This window comes from Cheilinus undulatus, linkage group 21, assembly GCF_018320785.1.
Source record: "Cheilinus undulatus linkage group 21, ASM1832078v1, whole genome shotgun sequence".
Lineage (NCBI taxonomy): Eukaryota > Metazoa > Chordata > Actinopteri > Labriformes > Labridae > Cheilinus > Cheilinus undulatus.
Genome location: NC_054885.1, coordinates 30,717,143 through 30,738,754, shown reverse-complemented (window position 1 = coordinate 30,738,754; position 21,612 = coordinate 30,717,143). Strand labels below are relative to the sequence as shown.

Below are 21,612 nucleotides of genomic sequence, written 5' to 3'. Positions count from 1 at the left end.
AACTGCATGCAGGCCAGTCTGGTACCTGCACTCTTCTACTGACTCCAAAGAGGTTTTCCTGGTAAAATAGAATTAAATAAATAAATAACATAACATGGCTTGACATTATCTTGCTGAAATAATTTAAGTCAGGTTAAGTGTAAATATTTGGATTTCCTGTCAAACATACTCCTAATGACAGGAAAAGAGGGTCAAATATAATGTACTGTATAAATTCATGTCCTTTTAGGGCTAATTGTATCTTAAACAAGAATATTGTAGAAATATTGATTAGTGACATAAAAAAAAAATTAAAGCACACACAAAATATTCTTGAATTCACCTTTAATATTTTATATTTTTGTAAAGCCAGGAAAAGAAATCACCTAGAGGTGTTTTTATGATCAGACCTGGTAACTGAAGTATGTCTTAAGCCCGAAACATGCCGGCCTGTCAACGGTTAAACTCCCCACCAGCCACTGCGTGGTCAGGCGCTTGATACCAGAGCAAAGCCAGCTCATGGATTGCTGCACTAGGTCAGTGAAAAAAACGATAGGAGCAGTGATATTTAGTGTTGCCACCTTTTATGCATAAAATATGAGACGCTCCACACTCTTCGAGGCCACAGCCACCACAGGCCAGTGCCAGGTCTACTATTACTGCTCTCTTTAGCTTTTTCTGTGTAGGCCTACAAGCCCTTTTTCAGTGTTTTCAAAACCACGGATTTTAATCAAGTATTTTTTGAGTGTTGGGGAAATTTCCAATATTCCTTATATTTCTGCACACCTGTGTCTCCACAGAGATTCTGATAAGTTACTTCAGGTCAAAATGTTCTGTCAGGAGTGAAAACTCTAGGCATCTCTCCTCTTCTCCTGGGTTGGTAGTCTAAACTCACATTCTTGAGTTTGATAAAATGCTGTTTATCCCTGCAGTCAACATTATCTCCTCAAAGCTTATGTGTCTGTGAACCTGGAGCAGTCTGGCTCCAGTATGTGTCAAATGTAATTGAAAATGTTTTAATAGTGCGCAGATATTGTTTCTTCTGAAATCAAGTGAATATGTATGATTATTGTATTTAGTGACACACCAGACAAAATGTACACTTAAAACAATATTGGTCCATCAGTACAACTATTTCATGAAACTTTTCACCATCTGCCAGCCTAAAGAGCTTTGCTTTGGCTGTGCTCCAAGAATCACATAAAGATGCAGCCGCTGTGCACTCTTGTGTTGATGTGGATTTGCCCAAAGTTACGACAGAGCGCTTGTATGAAGATACATTGCTATTTTTTGTTTGTGATGATGTGAATGTTCTGGGTAGCTGGCATTAAACTGGTGGCATGAAAGATGCTGAAATGCCCCTTCAGATTCCCTGTCTTGCAAAAAGTCACAGCGTGAGTGCATACCAAGCATGTACATTGGTTTAAAATTGGCATGATCCATCCATGGGGGTCCCAGAGCCTGTACCAGCTGTCACTGGGCAACAAGCGGTACACCCTGGACTGGTTGCCAGTCAATCGCAGGGCTGATATAGAGACAGACAACCAGGCACGCTCACACCTACGGCCAATTCAGAGTCACCCGTTAACCTAATGAGCATGTTTTTGGTGGTGGAAGGAAGCCAGAGTACCTGGAGAGAACCCACGCATGCATGGTGAGCACATGCAGTAAAAGAAAAAACTGCTCAGTCCAGGCAGTTTTACACTGTGTCTGTGGCTTTAAATGTTGATAAGCTGTCTGACTCCACCCCTGATCCGCCCTTCTCAGGAAATGGACATTGCTTAATGAACATGGAAGTGAAAGGTGCAACATTTTTGGATTTTTTGAAAATCTCTGCATATTTATGTTTTTTATGGCACCAGTTTTGAACCAGTTCATCTGAGAAGTCTTCTGAGTGGTATAAAGGATAACTGGATTAATGGTGTGGTGTGCAACTCAAGACAGACACGCTGCTAGTTATAGTAATAACATAAATGCATAAGTCAATCAATCTCCTAGTTTATTATCTTGGTGTTTTCTGCCAGAATAAAAGAAAAATTTATTTTCTAACTCTGTTCTGAGTTGGATTTGAGGGAGTGAAAGCGGTGCTCCATGTTGGAGAGGTATAGATTCTGGGTTTGTAATCATCTGCGTCTTGGTTAAAGTTTGGGTTGGACCTAAGTTTGCTCAGACTGAAAACATTAAACTGCAATGCCCTCAACATGTTTTCATGATACAGGTCTTTAAAGGTCCTATAGAGGGAGGAGTTGTCCTCCAGACCATAGAGTTTGTCAGCTGGGATCATTGGGAATCGAATACAACTCAAGAGGTCAACCTTGGTTTCCAGACTGGTTGAGTTGCCCTTCTCGTTGATCCAGCTCTCGACGGTCTGAAGAAGGACATACTCGTCTTCAACCACCACGTCTGAGCAGGACAGAATAGCTCCGAGAAGCTTACTAGGGAGGGCAGTCCAAGCAGGGGATGTGGTCAGATTTTCATAGTTCCAGGCCAGATACTGGATACAGTTCTCTTGGAGCACCAGGTCTCCAGTCTCCTCTGCGTATTTGTACAGGGACAGCTGGGTCTGAAATGAGGCGTCTTCTGGGAGGATCTTAGTGAAGAGTCGGCCGGCGTCCTCCTTCAGCTGCTTCATCCCAAACTCAGACGCCCACCAGTGGATGCACTGAGCCGAGCTGAAGGTCACACTGATCTTGTGGGTGTAAATGTACCTATGAAGGACCAGATTACAGAATGTTTATTTGACTTTTGAACATGTACTCCCACAGATTTTGCTTCATGTTTACTTTCTAGGAAATGCACTCGTAATGTCTATTTGATAAAATCTGGATAGTTTTATTTCTTGGAGATGATATTAAGTGTACTATACATGAAAAGGTGAAAGTCAGTAAAGCCCTCATTCCAGACACGTGCAGTGATAAACTGTTAATTTCAGATTTTAAAAGTCTCTGTACTTTGAAAGAACTTTCTCAAACATACTAAGGCAGCTTTCAGTTTATCAGCCGACTGATAAACATACAGTGCTATGAAAAGTACTAGTCCCCTCCTTGAGTTCTTTTTTTTTTTTTTTTTTTTTTTTTTTTTTTGGGATATTTGTCACACTTAAAGTAGAGAGTTGGGGGAGACATCAAAAGAAGTCCACTGAAGTGGAAGTGTTCATACATGGCTCCTTGCCCCATAGATAAACAGATGTGCTAAATGTCATGATAAGTTTTGGTTGCATGGGAATTCTGGCAATTACTTCATTAGCGTGAAAAAAATGCTCATTAACCCTTTAAAGCCTACGGGATCGCCGGTGCTTCCATTTGCATATCTATTTGCAACCGTGCGTAGAACTGTAACCAAATGAGATAGAGCAATAACTCTTTTTGCATATAAAACCAGAGGAGTAACACCAACATATCACACATTCAATGTGTTCCAGAGTACCATTTCCTTCTAGAAATATCCTTCCTTCTTTTGCAGAAATAATATAATATGTAATAATCCTGGCTATAAATGTGTTGTTTTCTTGCAGGTTTGAGTCTCACTTGTTAGTGTTTCAGCATGGTCTTCTGCAAACACGTGTATGCAAAAATGTATCTGGCACACTTAGAGATTTGATTTCACTCCTGTAAATAGTTTTTCTTCTAAAATGCTGTCTTTTTTTGCAAATTGTGCACAATTTCATTTTATTTTCGTTTTTGCCACAGTTTATAAAGATAAGTGTGTTTCAAAAATGAGGTTATAACCATGCTTAAAATATTTTTTTTGTGGTTTGAAATGAGCAATATAATTAGTTACTATAGACTTATATCATTAAAACATGGGTTCTAAGGGTTGAATTGATGTAAAGCCAATTAAAATAAATTTAAAGATATGCTCTTGCGGATTTGTTCTATTGTAGGTCATAAAGGGTGAAGGGATGTGATATGTCCTCCTTTTTTTTTTCTTTTCCAGCTTTTTATTTTATTTTATATTTACCAGAACCAAGGAATATATAGGCTCCATAAGAGCAAGATGTCAACATATACAAACACATTTCTGTTGTTCTAGTGTCCAACCCTGACAAAACATACAAGAATTAAGAAAAAAACAACCATGTCCTCTTTTTTAAGACTTGCATCATCTTGCAAGCAATACTGCGGGCATTGTCTTGCCTAATAACTCAATATCATGTAGGATAATAGCATCATATAGTGTAGTTAGATGGTGCAACAGGCATTAAAGAGTGATCCAATGGTATATTTACAAATTTAGTGACATTTTCAAGGTATTAATAGAAAAATACATATATTTCTTAGTAAATGTTCTTACCTTCCAAGAGTTTTATTATACTTATGTGGTCAATATCAGTTTGTCTGCTACTGTGAGCCTTGTTTTTGCTCATATTAATGCAAATATTCAATATTTGTTGGTTTTTAGGTTTTCTCATAGAACTATATGGAAAAATAAACAGTATAAATACAGAAATTCATGTGATGTTAGTGAGTTTTACAGCTGTATAACTGTCTTTTTTAGATTATTGTTTTGGGCTTTTTGCCTTTATTCAACATGACAGCTGAAGAAAGAGAGGAAACATGGGGAAAAAGAGTGGGGAAAGACATCCCGTGATCCTGTGACCAGTGCATCGAGGACTACAGCCTTTGCCTACTGAGCTAAACTGGTGCCCAGTAAAACTTTTTTTATTGAATTGCATATATCCATTTTTTATTTTATTGTGAACCCTATCACTTCTTAAATTCATTCAGTAATTTAACATTTGGGTTTTTTTTTTTTAGATTTCCTGTTGGAATTTAAAAAAAGGTGGTACCACTATCACTTATGCACTATCCTGAAGCCTGTCACGTCTTGCCTGCAAGGGTCTTAGGTTTCCAGAGGCAGCCTAACCAACTCTGAAGCCATGTTGATCCCTCTTAAAAGTTTAATCATGAACCTGAAATATAACTTTATGTATAAAATAAGTATTATGTGTGCCATCTGTGCCTGACCTGCTGTTTTTAGTGGCTGCATCCTGTGCATCCCGCATGTGCAGGACTACAGAGCTTAGTTTCTTTGTAGAAACTCTGTAAAAATACTGTTCTAGCTCTAGTAGTTCAAGTTTACCTGATGAAAGAGGTGAAATATGGCTGGCAGGACCGGCTGATCCTCACAGTGACATGTGTGACCTCATCTGAAGCACTGAAGAGTGGAAACTGTGAGAGGATCATTCTGTGTGTACTAATTTGTGTCTCATTCACCTCCAGGGTCCCATCCTCATTTCTGTTTCCAGTGGCACTCTGGACCACCACCAGGAAATCACAGCCCTTTCCACTGTCAAACATTTGGCCAAACTTATCAGAGAAACTGAAGCTGTGGTCAAGCAGGTGCGTAGACTCATCCATGTCTAGATTTGACAAAACTTGGAATTAGCGGTCTTCACAGACTGAGTTATTCATCTTTATAAAATCACACAAGTTTAGATACCATCTGTTTCACATATAACTCCAGCGTCCTCTTTGTGAGAGCAGTCAGTTTTCCCCCAGCCTCTGAAAGAGCATGATGACAGAGCGGCCTCTGTGCCTCTGCAGTTAAGGTCATCCATCCAAACAGGTCCAGGTGCTGTGGATTAAACTGAAAGTCATAATTTTAATTTTAATTTAATTTAATTTATTTGATCAGGGACAATGCACAAAAAAAACATTAATCAAATACAATGATAATGTGTTATGTGCCAGGTTTTAGCAAAAATGCTAGTTTCCACCTGCAGTCCCTGGACAGGTTGATGTCACATTTACACAAATAAAGAAGCATTTATACTGATTGAACAGTTCAGTTTCATAAAACAATCACTCTTACAATGTTATTTAAAAAGGGGCCACACTGTCTCTCACACACACCTACACATTACCACATGCACTCTGTTTTGACTAGACTGGCTTAAAATGTATGTAATGAGATATTTTAAATGACAAAGTGGAAAATGGTATGATTTTTGCAGTGCAGTGACCATTTTTGTAGCTGAATTTGAAGTCTGCCTATGTTTAAGCAAGTCTCCTCACTCAGTAAAAATGTTTCACTCCCCCCTAGTGGAGATTAAATGGAAGCAGTAGGCACCTTCCATAGTCCTTCCCTATAACCACAGATTTGGCCCTGGTGAATTTGAGCTGATATCCCAGCCATCGTCACACACTGTTCCCCATCTCCCATCATAGAAGACTTCCACACGGCCCTCTGAGGTGCTCTCTGAGCCAGTCAGCCGCACATCACCATCCTTCACACCATTCTTCTAGGGGACTGGTACCGTGTGAAGACAAAGGCATGACGACCCAATCGTGGCCAAAATACAGAGAGATTAAACAAACATTTGCATAAGCTATAGCTTATTTTGAGTAAATCGGTGATCAGAACATGTACAAGACTGTTTCTGAAAAAGGGGGATTATTCTCATAACATTTGAAACCCTGTATTTATTTAATGACAGCACAAAGACAATGAATCAAATCTTGAGAATGAAACCTTTTTTTTGTTGCAGGCTTTAATTGCATTTGATGAAGCCACAGGATGAAGGGCGGGGTTGGTTGTCACAGGGGTTGGTTGTCACACCCATTTTATCCTGCCACCAAAGGACGCTGTTTCTCAAAATTTGGAATGGAAATTTCCAGAATTGGGACCAAAGCTCACCTACATAGTCTTCTCTAGTGTATGACAGCTGTACTTGAGGTGAGAGGACTTTTTGTGTTTTTCATGTCAAATTGTAAAATTTCAGCTCCTCAGATTTTTTTTCTAGGCTTTTGCACAGTGGGTTTATTACAAAACAATTGCTACCCTTAAAAACTGTGAAGGGAAAGCTATAGTTCAGATTGTTGTTAGCTAGCTAACCAGCTGTAAGTCAGCTGTTAGCCTCAATGCTAGCAAGTAATTCCAGTTGGGGTTGGTTGTCACGGCTGTTCAGGGGAGGTATAGGGGAAGTGTTGGATGTGCAACTAGTGGGCACACAAGCTTTGCTTAGTTGGAGTGCATGGACCCTACATTAGCTTTGACTGTAACTCTGATAGTGAATGTGTGTAGCCAAGCAGGCTGTTTATCGTTAGGCCTATATGTTTTGTTCATAAGTTGCAATAGGCTGGCCTAAAGAGTTTCCTGTTCATGTTCTGTGTTCATTTTGTGTTAAGAGGCATTAGGCTATGTATTTTTCAACTTGTCAATGCAACTAAAGTTTCAAATTCAGTTCTTTTCCCATTAAAGTAACATTGTGACATCCAACCTCATAGTGTGTGACAATCATCCCCATGATGGAGTTGGTTGTTACAGTGTGTCAGAGTGTCTTTGTTAATTAATTACCTCTTTGTTTCACATTCCAAGTCAACACCTGAAGCTTCAATTTAATGTAGGAATGACTACTGGCATATGTCTTGATGATGAGCACTTCACACTAGATTAAAAAGTGACAACCAGCCCCGCTCTCTCTTACTTGTAGTAAAGTTAATTTCCTCAGTTTTAATATCTGACTTTGTCTTGGTGCTATTTCAAATGAAATATAGAGTTTCAACATTTCACTGAAAGTCGCATTCTGTTTTTATTTAATTTCAAAAAATGTCTCAACTTTTAAACAATGTGTAAGTGAGGGGGATGGGGAAATAATATAAACATATCTTACACATCAGAAACTAGGTAAGAATTCATAATGACCTTTTTCCTGAATTATTTGTGAAATTCTGAAATCTTCTAATCCTTAACATAGAGTATATGGTTACAATCCCTCACAGAGAATGTTATTGGTGCTAGCCCTTCCAGACACATGGAGAAGTAGCAGAAGCCACAGAGCGCTTAAGTTTTGGTGTGTGAGCATCTCCAAACACCAGGGATTAGACTCTGATAGGAAGACAAAAACCAAAACATAAGAGTTATAATCGCTCCGAAAAATAAAAATTAATGACAAGGATTTTTCTTGCTTTGATGCTAATCAAGAACAGAGTCAAGCATTAGCACTGTTTTCTGCAGGCTTGCTTATCTTACAACAATAATTGGTGGCATGTCTGTAGGTCTTGATGTGCACGCCACACTGATGCTCCACTTGATCTTGGAACATGAGTCTGTTTTTTCTTTTTAACTCAGAGAGAAAGTGACAGAGCTGGATAAAACTGGACTTTGTTGCAATACGCTCACAAGGAAACATATTTGGCACGCCTATATGTGACGATACACCTTCTCCACGATCCCTGATCAAAGTAAGTTCTCTTTAAATCTCCATGCACATATAAAACAAGATAACACATAAGATATGTGTTATAAGAGATAAGAGATATGAGATAAGTTATCTATTTGCTTCAATTTGCCAGCCGTAGTTGGCAGTGCTGCGTAAAAATGTTTGAATATGTGTCCGTCTGCAGTGCATGCTCTAAAACTTGCAAATAAGTCAAAACCTCTTCAAAATCTCAGATTTTTCATGTTGTAGGCCAATCATCGCACATACACACTGGTGTGTAGAGACACTGCGCCATTATGCAGTTGTGCACTAAGTATCTAAGTAATGCACTAAGTATCTAATGATGTGGGTGGTAATAGCATGGCATAAATACAATAAAGATTAGTCTACTGTTTGTGAAAGCTGATGGAAGTGCACTCAGGTTTTTGTGATGCACAGACTTTCCAGAGATCGGAAAACAATTCCACCTCTATATGACTTAAAAATAAATCAGGATAAATTTAGGGTATATACGTTCAGTTGACCTAGCTATTACGAGGTCATAACCAGGAGTTAAATCAGTCTGAGGCTGTCAGCTACAGTTTTTTTATCAACATGTGGCACCTACCTATGACAAAGGATGTGGTTGTATTCTTAGGGTTTCCTTCATCCAAGGAGGAAACTTTGTCAAGGTGGTGCTTAAGTGAACACCTTATATTGACATTCTTTTGATTAAATGCACTGTTAGGTATTCTGAATATTTCACATGGATTTGGATAAGCTATAGCTTATTTTGAGAATCTGTGCGGAATGCAGGCGGGGGTGGACAGCGTGCTCTGCAGGGACGGGAGCACGAAAAGAGTCCCGCACAGGACTCCAATATAAATTAATGCAGATGCTGCCAGCATTTATACTGTGATTTCTCAAAGAATGGCTCTGAAATGCCTCCTTGTGGGCATGTTAGAACAAAGTCCAGTCGTTTCCCAGCTCTGTGGATTACTCTTTTGAGCTTGTAGCAAACGGAACTCATTCAACTTGGGTGTGACACCATTTCCAGTTCCAACATTCAACTTTCAAGGCAAATGAAACAGCAATAGTCCCCGAATGCTGACTAGGAAGAACATCTTGGGATTTTATAGAAACTCTGTACATATTTACAATATTTTTCATGGCACCAGTTTTGAATCAGTACACCCAATAAGTCTTCTGGGAGGTATCAAGGACAATTGGAGCAGCAGTGTGGCATGCCAATTGGTACAGACGTGTTGCCAATTATAGTAGCAAAATAGTAATATTTAAGATATAAGGTCGTGCCCCGGCCTGCGGTTCTTTCACTATGTCTATCCTATGCTCTGTCATCCCTGTTCTAACTCTACCCACTGTCCTATCGCTCCATCCAGGCACAAAAGCTCCAAAATAAATCTTTATTAAAAGAAACTGTGCTAAATGTGCATAATATCATGGAAAAAGTTACCTTCTCCTGCTGGTCGTCTTCAAATGTGCTTCCCCGTTCAGAAGGCAGTAACAAATATCTGCCAAAAGAAGGGAGGGCTGATATCCCAAAAGGGTTGTTTCACATAAAAGGCCAATAAACTTTAAAGTTGCACAAGTGCTGGGTTCAAATGCGACTTGAGGACAATGTCTAATTTCTGCTGGACTAGTGCCACATTGTGGCCCACATTTGAATGAAGCATCAAGACCCAAGAAATAAGAATCAAGGTTTTACTTAGCCATCCCACCAAAAACATACCATACAGAATGATTAGTTGTCACAACATTGTCCTTCAATGATTGCTGAGATTTAGGAAGAATAAAAACAGACCTTTAGTTATTCCGTGTTCAAACATGTTTGGCATGTACAGAGTGATGTTTAAATGGAGCAAACAGGGAAGACCACCTAGCTTTTGAGAGTGTACAGTATGTGCATGAAAATCTATGCCTCAGGAGGAAATAGTCACAGTCTGATAAATCATTTTTGTACATTCATTTTAGAAAAGGCTACAGTGCTGTTGAGAATCACATTGGGAAGGAGATGATCCACCGCAAGATATTGCTGGCATTGATGATTTTGTTCTGCATCCTGAAACCCATATTTTCAAGTCTCAGTTCATACTTCTTTACACAGAAGACAACCCTTAAAATGTTGGAGTTATGTCTCTAGGAGGAAGCAGCAGGTGCTCAACAGTGACTGTATTGTAAACAAAAAGGAGCAGTGCCTCAAGAGCGTTTCTCTCATCTATATGAACTCCAAGCCCTCGTATTTCACGTCCCCGATCTTTGTTTCAGGTAAAAGTATGCGTCCATCAAGTGTAAAAGCCATGATGTACGTGGCAATTTTTCCAGCGTCCTCCTCTGACTTCAGAGCTAGAACGATTTGATCGTCTGTGTTGGGCACAAACTTGAAGGAGGAGAAACCGTGAGTGGGGTTCAGCTCTCCCACTCGGCTTACTCTGATGTCCATAAAATCTGGTGGGCAGGTGAGGATGAGGTTGGTGCCCCGGCGCTCGTCTGCCGTCTCCTCATAGTGCTCCTTGCTGGCGCGACGGGGGAGGAAGAACCAGCGCTGCAGGGTGTCGCTCCAGGCGGCTGATTCATGGATTAAATACCCTGTAAAAATTCAGAGGATTATAGTAGGAAGTAAATAAAGAAACGAGGCAATCCTGAGCAAAGATAGATATCCATTCTCACCTGGAGGCTGTATCCCTGCTGCAGACTTTAAAGATTTGTATTTTGGAACCCAGTTCTCATGTTGTACATCGCCTCTGTGGCCCACCACCTTCACCCACTCTGGATTGTTGTTGACGAAAACGCCTTCTGTTGTGGTCCACTCTTTACCCAGACCGCCGACATACAGGTGCTTGTCCTTCACTGCCATCCATTCAGCTTTAAATCCTGTCAGACCAAAGTACACAGGTGATTCATATTTTAAAGGAATATTTCGGTATTTTTAATTGGATTTGATAAGGTACGAGGAAATAACAGTTACATTAGTCTCCAGATAATTTAGTGTGCAATGACCCTTTAAGAAGAGCTATGAAGCTAGACTACAAAGCCTAACAGACGGGTGCAGTTTCTCCATGTAATGGAGTGAGTTTAAGTTACAAATGGGTCAAAAATGTGGCTCAAATGTACTCTACACTGAAATTTTTTTAAGCGGTATAATCTTCCCTAAAAGCATCTGTGTATGACTCTATTTTGCGATGTATCTTGCAGCTAGGTGTTCCTCCACCTCAGCATGTCGCCGTCTCCTGATCAGCTCTTTTGGTCTGCAGTCTAAACTAAAACAAAACTAAAAATTTGGGTCCTGGAGTACACAGAGGAACGATTTCTGTCAGCAGGCCGACAGAGAGAGAAGAATCTTGGGGACTGGTGGGCAGGAGAGATCCCAAGTTACCTGGTGGTGTAGGGGTTTAAACTGTGAACTAATGCCCAAAAAACATGAAGAGCTTCTGCTGTCAGGAGTGGAACTTAATTACAACACTACTTTAGGACATATCTGATGAGAGAAAAGTGGTTCACATATGCCTGCAGCCTGCATCACTCCCATCCTGAGTTCCCTGCCTTCTTCAATTTCTGACTAAAAATTGGAAAGGAAGAGCTTAAGGGAAAGTTGTAATTCAAGTACAGCGCTGTGAAAAGTACTTGCCCCCATCCTGATATTGGACAATTAGTTGTATTTGATGAAATCATGGGTTCTGAGATGTTGCAGCATGACCTTGCTCAAAAAACCCTCCAATGTGACTGAATTAAAACAATTATGCAAAGAAGAGTGGGCCAAAATTCCTCAACACTCGTTGCTAGTGGCCCAACCAGTTGTTAGGTATAGGTGGCAATTACTTTTTTAGCAAAGGACCAGGTAGGTTTGGATGGCTTTATATCACTTAATAAATACAAATAAAATGTTTATTATGATCTGAAACACTCAGAAGTGACAAAGTGGGTAATACTTCTTTGTGCTTTACTCATATACTTTTATATCTCAGTGTGACAAGCAAATAGTAAAGGGAGGTGTCAAATGAATGCAGTAAATGTATTTTTTTTCTCTTTGACATGCTGAAAGGAGCAGAAAGCAGAATAAAATGGAAGTAATGAATTAAAATGTTAAATTGCAGCTTGTATACCAGGGTAATACCCACCTTTGGCAACACTGCCGTCTCCGTCAGTGAGGATGACCCAGGGCACAGCCTTGTCCCCGTCAATGTGGTAGACGATGCCTGTTCTGTCATCAACGCTGTAGAGCTTCCCATTAAAGACCACCAGTTCAGACAGCTCCATACCCCTGCCCTTCTCCGACAGGTGGCTTTCCAGCACCACTCTGTCCGCATCCCATTCCACTGCCACCTTATCCCCGCTTTGGGACACTAGCAGGTACCCCCGTCGCATGTAGCTGAACCACGTCTGCTTCTTCTCGCTACGAGAGTTTGTGTCCAGATCGGCAATGACCCCAATGCGGTAGCGGGTGCCTTGTGGCGTGCGCTCAGGTGGGCTTAGAGGGTAGGTGTCATTGTAACTTGACTCAAACATCTGGAAGTCATCGCGACTCATTTTCCAGCTGTGGGAGGCGTAAGAATGGGAGCGGATGCCTGAGCCCAAGTGCATGAAGAGCACCAGAAGCAAGGCCAGGGAGATGGCCACCGCTACTATAGGCTTCCATTTAAGGCGGAAACGGGGGTCTGTGGTGTTGGCCATGGAAGCCAACATAGGGAGGCCTCCTACAGAGATACGCAGATTATTCATGGGCTCATCCTGCTCTAGTCGAGTGAAGCCCGAGGTAGCAGGCATGGAGGACGGAGGCCTGGTCTGACCTAGAAAAAGAACAGACAGGCAGTAAATATGTGTGGTTGAACATCATCACAGACAGAGATGGTCGGAGAGACAGATAAAGCATCATTCAAGTTCAACCATGATGATAAACCTTTTGTTTGATTAGGGATGGATTTAAGTTTTTACTAGTCTGGATACTGAAGTCCAACAAGAACCCTACATGGACATATTGTTCTACTGTTGAACATACAGCAAAAACATGATATTTCTGTTATTCAAGACACATAAAAGTTCCTTAGAAGTTCTTTCCCAGTGAAATAAAGAGTTCTAAAGACATACCAGAAAAATATTGACATAAGCATTCAGACCCTTTGAAAAAACACTTGAAATTTAGCTCAGGTTCCTCCAGTTTCTCATGATCTCTGCTGAGATGTTCCTACACTTTGATTGGAGTCCATCTTTTTTGATGTATTTTAAGTCAAAGCAAGTTACGAAGAAATGCTAATCCTCTTCAATGAAGCAGCTGATATCAAATTTGCAATATGAGCAAAAATAATTGCAATTAGATATTTTCTTTATATTGTTTTACCTTACTTCATTCTATTTATTACTGATGAAGCTTAGCGTTAGTTTCGGGTAGTCATACGCCCAGCCATGATCGCCTGACAGCTAGCTGATCCCAACTATTACCTCCCAGTATGCATTAATGCTGATGCACCATGCTGCAGCTGCTGGCAAAGCTTCACCACCTCCACCCCAGCCTCCTCCTTTATAGCTTAAAGTTTGTTGCACCTTCATATTCAGATTTATGCTCCTTTGGATTGTGTGCTTCCGAAATAATTTCGTTGTTTTCAACACAGGATGCCGTAAATGTATCTATCCATGGGGTTTCTAGCCATGGGCACCCTGGAAAGTCAAAGTATGCTGCTTGAATAACTCAGTCAAGTCTTTGAGCAGAGCCTTCACCACCAGGTAAAACTGTATTTGCAATAAAATGTTTAAATATATGATTAGAGTTTTCCTGACTGGATGTAGGTCATTATATAGGCTAGAGTGATTTGTTGCTTGTATTTGTTGAAAAAATAAATACACAAGATGGGAAACATAATAATAATTGCATATTAAATTGCAATAGTGGGGGGAAAAATGCAATTAGATTATTTTTGCAAATCCTTCAGCCCTTTTAGGTATCATGCCAATAACAGTTTGCATCCCTAATATTTTGGTCTCTTATGCCTTTATTGTACAAAGGACAGTGGATGGATGGAGATGGAAACTATGGAGAGAGAGTGGCATGAGGGAAAGGAACCAAAAACTTGAATAATGGCAACACACTGGAAAATATGTTTTGTTTGTAGCCTGATTTTTGATCTTAAAATAGCAGCTGACTTAATATCAGGGTTCCTATTAACAGCATACAAACCAAGCAAGAGCTAGCTCGTAGCTTAGCATTAGATAAACTCAACACTTATCTCCAGCTCCACAATCCTGTCTAAATATTTTCCCCCTAAGGACAAGCAGCAGGGAGCCAAAATGCAAAATTCAAAGCTTCACAACTGACGTCCATTACACAGTTGGTGGTTATATCCACCTATAAGAAGAGTTGTAGTATCATATTACTTCACTCCAGTTTAACAATGTCTTTGGCTCAGTTTCAAAGGTTATCACCACACAAACAAAGACTTTGTTTCTGAAATTTTCCATGAACCCTGTATCACACTTAAGTGAGCCAACTGTATGAACTATGAGGTCTAATGGTTTCCAGCAGTGTATGATACTTCTGTGAAATAAGTGAAAAAGTCTTTCAACATTCTGACAGCAAATCTCAATCCAGACCAACTCACATACTCTCTGAAGCAGACTCAAATCCTCAGAGTAAGTAGGAAGTTCCCTCTGGTTCATTCAGCTTGTTCTTTAATTTCAGGTCAGAGCTCACACAGGTGAGTGTATGTCGGGTTAACCAACATAATAAAAGACACAGGAAGTCCTCCTGCTCTATCAGGTGGACACCCTTGGGCCTTGTCAATGTTGAGTCTGGGTGGAGCATAAAGGGACAATAAAAAGGGGCTGCACCTGTGAGCAGGTAAATCAGGAAATACACAACCAGCAGGCTGATGGAGCTCATACCATTGTGACAGGGACGGCTCTGCTTTGTTACATAAGAATGCTGCAAGGATTTGTCCAGCCAGCAGAACTGTCATCAAACAGCTCTCTGTATTTTTAGCTTTGCATCTTCATCAAATGAAATTTGGCTGTCAGTCAGCCAGTACGGGGTATTTGAAGATGACTGGCTGGATTGTTTTCCTTTTGGTTAGATGTATTTTCAGGGCTTTTTGCTTTTATTCAGGTACAACAGGACAGTAGATTTGAAGAAGGTAGACTGGGGATGACGTGGGAAATGAGCAATCTGCCCCTGTGTTGGATAGTTCGACAACTTTTGACACTTAAAAGAGCAAAAAGTTAATCATTTACTAATAGAATGATCAGCAGATTAATCATTAACTGGATTAAGTGTGTTTCGATCATGAAAGGTCACACCTTTTCAATGTTCGTGAGTATAAACCTTTAAGACCGGAAAGAACACTAGTGTGCCCATACATTTAAGACCTGATGTGACGCCAGTGCCAGTGTTTTAAGGGCATGTGGATGCAGAACTGCAATGTGATTTACTAAAATGCATGCTGGGAGGTGAATAGAATTCAAGGTATTTTGGTTATAGACAACATTTGCAAAAGTTGATGGATGACAAAGGTTTAAAGTTGAGCAGTTACAAACCCTAGCAAGGGGAGTGACACAGAGTCAGGCTACTGCAGCATTTTATTTGCTGGCAATGACAATAAATCAGACGAGACCAACATAATTTAGACCAGTGGTTCTCAACCTTGGGGTCGGGACCCCCTTGGGGGTCGCAGGCACTGAAATGGGGTCTCAAGTTGCCCCCCAAAAAACTGAGACTATTTTTAAAATCACACTATTGCCACTTTACACCAACTTTGTGAAAAGTTTTACCCCTTTTCATCATTTTTCCCACCAATTTTAACATTTTTTTTTACCATTTAACACCTGTTTTTGTCACTTCTAAACCAATTCTTGCCACTTAAGCTTAAAGTTAACTCTGTTGACCTATTATTACTACTACAAACCCCTTTTTACACCAAGTTTTTTCCATGATACCTTTTAATATGCCCATTTCTGCTAGTTTAACCTATTTCTTCCACTATCTGCTTATTTTTTCTTTCTCAGTTCACCCATTTTTGCCAAGTTTAAGCAATATCAGCCACATTTTAACTCCTTTTTACCACTATTTATGCCCATTTTTGCGACTTTAACCCAGTTTTGCCTTTTTTTTGCCATGGTTTTGCTGGCCTCCACGGCCCCCCAGTTTGGCTGGGTGCCAGAAAGCTCTCCCATTTATCCCCCTTTATGGACGGCCTTGTCTGCTCATGACTATTCCAAATTGTGCATGGCTGTGTTCAACCACCTTCAGGTACAGTGGGGGTCCCCGGTCAATGGCCCCTTGATTTCGCAGGCCAGGGGTCGCAGGCCAAAAAGGTTGAGAACCACTGGTTAAGACAATGACCCAAGAGACAAACTAGTCAAGGCTAGATGGATGTGGGACATGTTTCAAGAGGAGGATATTTACATTTTTGATTTGATTGACAGAAGATTTCAATTATTTACAGTTAAAGCCAGGGGATAAAGAAGATTAATACTTTTAGCCAGGGAAAATAAGGTTGGTTTGCAAAAAATGTTTAAGTGGGTGATCTGGTAGCCCAGATGTTACAGAACTGGGCTAGTGTTTACAACATCACAGAGTTTATTAAATCACAGTGAGTCAGACAAAATCAGAGAGGGGTCTGGAGTCCTCCTCCAGGAAATGTAGAACATTCAACACTAAATACCCTGATTAAGGAGACTATTTATGCAACAATTTGTATGGGAAGATAAATAAAGTTGTATAAGGTTAGGTAAAAACAAGGTATGTGCTCTAATTACCTGCTAAAATGTAAAAAAAGAAAAATAAACAGATCTTTTAAAGACTTTTTATGGATTTAAATTTCAAATTTGCAATTTAAGACTAATAAACACTTTTCAAGGATCTACAGGAACCCTGGATAAAGAAGAAAAGAAAACAATAAAATATAAAAAGGTGATCAGAAAAAATACAATTACACCAAAGCAGGTCTCAATAGTAGTGATTTGAGCCTAAGGGAGTATATTTATGTTTAGTACCTGAAATCTGGACTTATCAAACACTTCACAAGCGCATAAATCAGATTTTAAGAATGCTGAACACAGGCTGGTACTGAAAATTTTATCACAACCCTGGATAATAGTGCACTGATGCATGCTTTACCACCCGATGTGACCCTATCTGAATCCACCAGGCTCTTGAATGTAGAGTGTAATCTTCTGCAAACCACATTCCAGGGGGAACCTCTAAATTCGGCCTCAGGAGCGTCACTCTCCAGGGCCTAAACATGGCTGCATTTCTCTGACAGAGGAGCTCAAAGACCCTTTTATAGGAGGGCCTCCAGCCAAACAGCAGTCCATTATGGCACCAACACCAGGGCCGTAATATAGAAACATACTCCCTCTTTACCTGCTCAAAGCTTCTAAATGTAAAAAGCTGATTTTTCCCACAGTAGCAGGTACAAAAAAATAATCAAACAGGCTTACCCCTCCGTCTCCTCCTGCCAGAATTCTGACTTTGCGTCATTAAATGTACGTTTCTGTCCTCATTGTGGACCTGCACAATCACTCCACAGCTCTTTATGTTCTCTCTGATCACACATTAGTAGCTGTGTAACCATGACTAGAGTTTGTTTCAATGAACTTTAACAACACTTGGAGGATTATCATCCAAGTCCAAAGGGTCAAACCTGACAGGAGACCAGTCATAACATTTTCATTCATGAAGCTAACCTTTGAACAGGCAGGTACAATAGGCGAGGGATGCTTTTATTACCTGAACAATAACTCAGGGAAAAGCAGCGAATCCTGCAGGCTTTGTAAATGTTAAAAACAAACATGCAGTCATTTCAAGGGTTTGTATACTGGGGGTGTTCCTGTGATGTAATCAGAGCTCTGTGACTGGACCGAGGCCAGAGATCAGCGTGATTACAACAGCAGAGCAGCTGCTACGTCAACAGGGACGCTACTGTACAGGAGGCTAAAAGGACTTTTAATTGAAGGACAGAAATGTGAGCTCTTTCTGGGCTAAAGAGGAGAGGAGCATTTGAAAGTTCTCTCTAAATTAAGTAGCTTACATTTAGAATAATGCATGAAGAAATAACTTGATATGAGGTATGGGGATATGAAATTACCATCCCTCACAGACTGTAATAAATGTGTCAATATGCTTGATATCCTTGGTTGCGTAACACTTTTATGGGAATGAGTACAGTAACATCTTATCAGAATGTTGTATCTGATAGTTTGTAGAACACTAATAGTTAAGTTCTTTTATTTCTAGGGCTCATAGTATGAGATTTCATTAATATCACCCAACACAGAAATTCATTGAGTACTAATATGACAGCTGATATAGCTATTTCTTTTATGCAAAAAGAAAATTACCCATTTTATAACATGGATTTGGCAGGAATATGGTTTCGCAAACATACTGAGAACATAGAACATGGAACAACATAGAACATGCATTAATGCATTTTATTTACCCTGTTTTCCTGAGGTAATGACTGGATTTTAGCTGTCCTTATCAAGGTTTAAACTTTATTTTCCTCATGTTTCCTTAGAAACCATTTTCCCATGCATTTCTCTCCATGCAATTATGCTTTTAAGCAATTTTTGCCACTTTTTAACCACTCTTCACCCTTTTTCCCCACCCAATTTGTCATACTTTTTGAACTTTAAACCAATTTTTGCCACTTTTAACAAATTTTTGTCACTTTTTCCTCAGCTTTTCAACATTGCAACCACCCTTTTTTGCCTGTTTGAGGCCTATCATCAGACATTTTTCCACTTTAAACCAACTTTTGAAGCTTTTTACCCATATTTGTCACTTTTTAACTGCTTTTCACCATTTTTCTGAAAGCACTGATAGCATCTCCTAGAAACTGCTCCGTTCAGTACTATGCTCTAGAACATGGGGATAAAGTTGCACATAAGCTGTGTCAGATTAAAACCAACCAAAGCATTTTCTCTACTTTAGACTATTTGCTTTAAATTGTTTTGTTTAATAATTCACCTAGGAAAACTGCTACTGAAGATGACTGAGGAATTTACTAGTTATCACAAGAAAACTGTTACATCAAGATAATACCATCTGTATGCCAACGGCTATCAAGGAGAAAGATCAAAACAAAATGCATGGACATGTGTCCCTTCAGGGTTTCTGTAGAAGACAGCACGAAGAGGATTTAACCAGCACTCTCTGCTGGTTAAACTAAGTGATGACACCATTTCTAGATCCCCTCGTGAACTATCAGCACAACACGTGCTCTGTTAAAAGATCTGCAGACAAAGGAAGAGGAGTGCACACACTGATCAGATCCCAAAGGGCTTCCTGAGACAGATCTTCTATATCAAAAGTTTTCTATCTGAATAAAGCTGCCCTCTGGGAGCTGAACATCATGCTGACTTCTCTGTTTTTTTCTTCAGTTAGTGATGTTATTGTCCTGCACCTGTGTAAACTTTGTCTGCATGCACAAACACAAGCTATCTCAAAACAAAAAGAATCTGCCCATAGTTAGTAAAATAACAATTTCATCAAGAAAGTAGATATAATTTACAAGAGAAAACCTCCAGAAACTGTAATTTTTGAAATCCTTTGCATTAAAACTTCGATTACATTAAACTTGAACAAGCCCACAGAATCAGTTGAGCCTGTAAAAAACTCAGAGAATGGGCCGTCCCCAGTTGTGGTTAATTGAAAATATCAATGGATGTGTACTGGATCAGCAGCACTGGTGCTAGCATCCTGGCTAACAGTTAACCTACTTCACTTTGGAGGTGAAAAGTATGCCAAGCTATTGTTGGGTTGTGATGTTGAAATAACTTCTTTGAGCCACCTTTTAAACCCCTTTTCAGCATTGTTTCCAACTTTCCACCCATTTCTGTCATATTTTTGCAAACCCATTTTTGCCACTTTTCAACAGCTTTTCACCCTTTTCCCCACCTTAAACCCAATTTTTGCCACTGTTAAACTGCTTTTCACTAATTCCCCACACAATTTGTCACGGCTATTGCACTTTTAACCCATTATGCCACTTTTTAAACACTCCTCGCCATGTTCCTACCCATTTTGGCTGCATTTCCACCATTTTGCCACTTAAAACAAATTTTGCCACTTTAAACTTTGTTGTAATGCAGTTTGTCCATTTTTGTTCACTTTGTTCTAATTCTCCATCCATTTTTTCCTTTTTTGCCTTTCTTAACACATTTTTGCAGCTCTTATCCTACTTTGCCACATTTAACCAATTTTCGCCACTTTATAAATACACTTTTCACCATTTCCCCATCCATTTTTGCATGTTTTATGCCACTTTTCAACCATTTTTGCTACCTTTTCACCAATCTATGCCACCTTATAACCACTTTTCACCTTTTCCCTGCCCATTTTTTCGTACTTTTTTGCCTTTCTGCACCCATTTTTAATTTTGTATCCCAATTAGCCAGTTCAACTCATTTTTGCCTCTCTGTAACCCCTTTATTACACTTTTAGTCAGGCAGTTTTTGCCATTTTACTGATTTTTGCCAATTTTTGACTTTTTACTTTTTGCAATTATTTTATTATTTTCCCCTTAAAGTTATTTCAGTTCTTTTACTTTATTCCCTGGCACCATGACTATTGTGTAGATCACTGCTTAGCTATGAAGTTTAACATTACTTTCCAAATGTTTTAGCCGAAGCGCCCATCCACAGAGAAGCGTTCTTAAAAAGGATATATTGTACTACAGCATAAAAAAAGAAAACATTGTTGTTGTTTTTTAAAGAATGGTCATTATTCAGGTTAAATACAAATTATGGTTATTACAGCTTAATTGTACATGGATCATGATTTTCCTGATCTTCATGGCCCCCCATTCGGCAGGTTCCCAGAAAACTCTCCCCTTTATCCCCCATTATGGACGGCCTTGGTGATGAATAAAGAAACTCCGCTCCAGCTATGAATGAATTAGTAAAGGGGTTGTTCCTCTGCTCTGTAGCACCATAAAGGTTGGCATCTGGAAGGTGTGCTTCAAAGGAAACCCATCAAGGAGACTGAAAGTGAGCATGAGGATCATAAATAGTTCACTTTTAGCTGTAAGGCAGATTCCCAAACTTCTGCAGGTCAAGAGCCCCAAAACAGATGTGCAGTATTTAGGCACCTTAGCACAGAGCTTTACCGGTGACACTAATTAAATTCACAGCAATAACCCGTTTATTTTTAGGGATATTCGGGTAAATATGGCTACTCCAAGTGCCCTCACATAAACAGATACGTCATTTGTATTTAGGTGAGTTTGACTGCGTTAGCTCTTGCCCCCTTCCTGCCAGCAGCGCAGAGGTTAACACAGATGCCATCACAAACCGCTGCGTTCACAAACATTTTTGACCTCACGGTCTCTCATTATTTCCTTATTCACTCACCACAGGAGTTAGACTTTCAGCTCTCGGTCCACTGCTGGTTGGGGCTCGGTTGACATTGTTGCGTTGTTGTCCTCTTCGGCTCTTTTTTGCTCCGTTCCCCGTTGACCAGAGAGCCGAGCATTACTTCCTGT

At 39.9% G+C, this 21,612-nt stretch overlaps 1 protein-coding gene and 1 pseudogene across 2 annotated transcripts; both read right to left on the bottom strand.

Moving 5' to 3' along the window:
- Positions 1-1,950: 1,950 nt before the first annotated feature.
- On the bottom strand, positions 1,951-9,698 carry LOC121529489 (annotated as a pseudogene).
- A 132-nt stretch (positions 9,699-9,830) lies between these two features.
- Positions 9,831-21,612, bottom strand: cant1a (calcium activated nucleotidase 1a). Of its 2 annotated transcripts, none has more exons than XM_041817390.1 (4): positions 21,482-21,612; positions 12,259-12,927; positions 10,811-11,014; positions 9,831-10,729 (listed from the first exon to the last, which is right to left on the bottom strand). In XM_041817390.1, exons 2-4 carry the CDS (start codon positions 12,902-12,904, stop codon positions 10,359-10,361), a joined length of 1,221 nt encoding a protein of 406 aa, XP_041673324.1. In that variant the 5' UTR covers positions 12,905-12,927; positions 21,482-21,612; the 3' UTR covers positions 9,831-10,358. The 2 variants fall into 2 exon arrangements, with proteins under 2 accessions (XP_041673324.1, XP_041673323.1); XM_041817389.1 differs by lacking the exon at positions 21,482-21,612 and adding an exon at positions 17,567-17,720.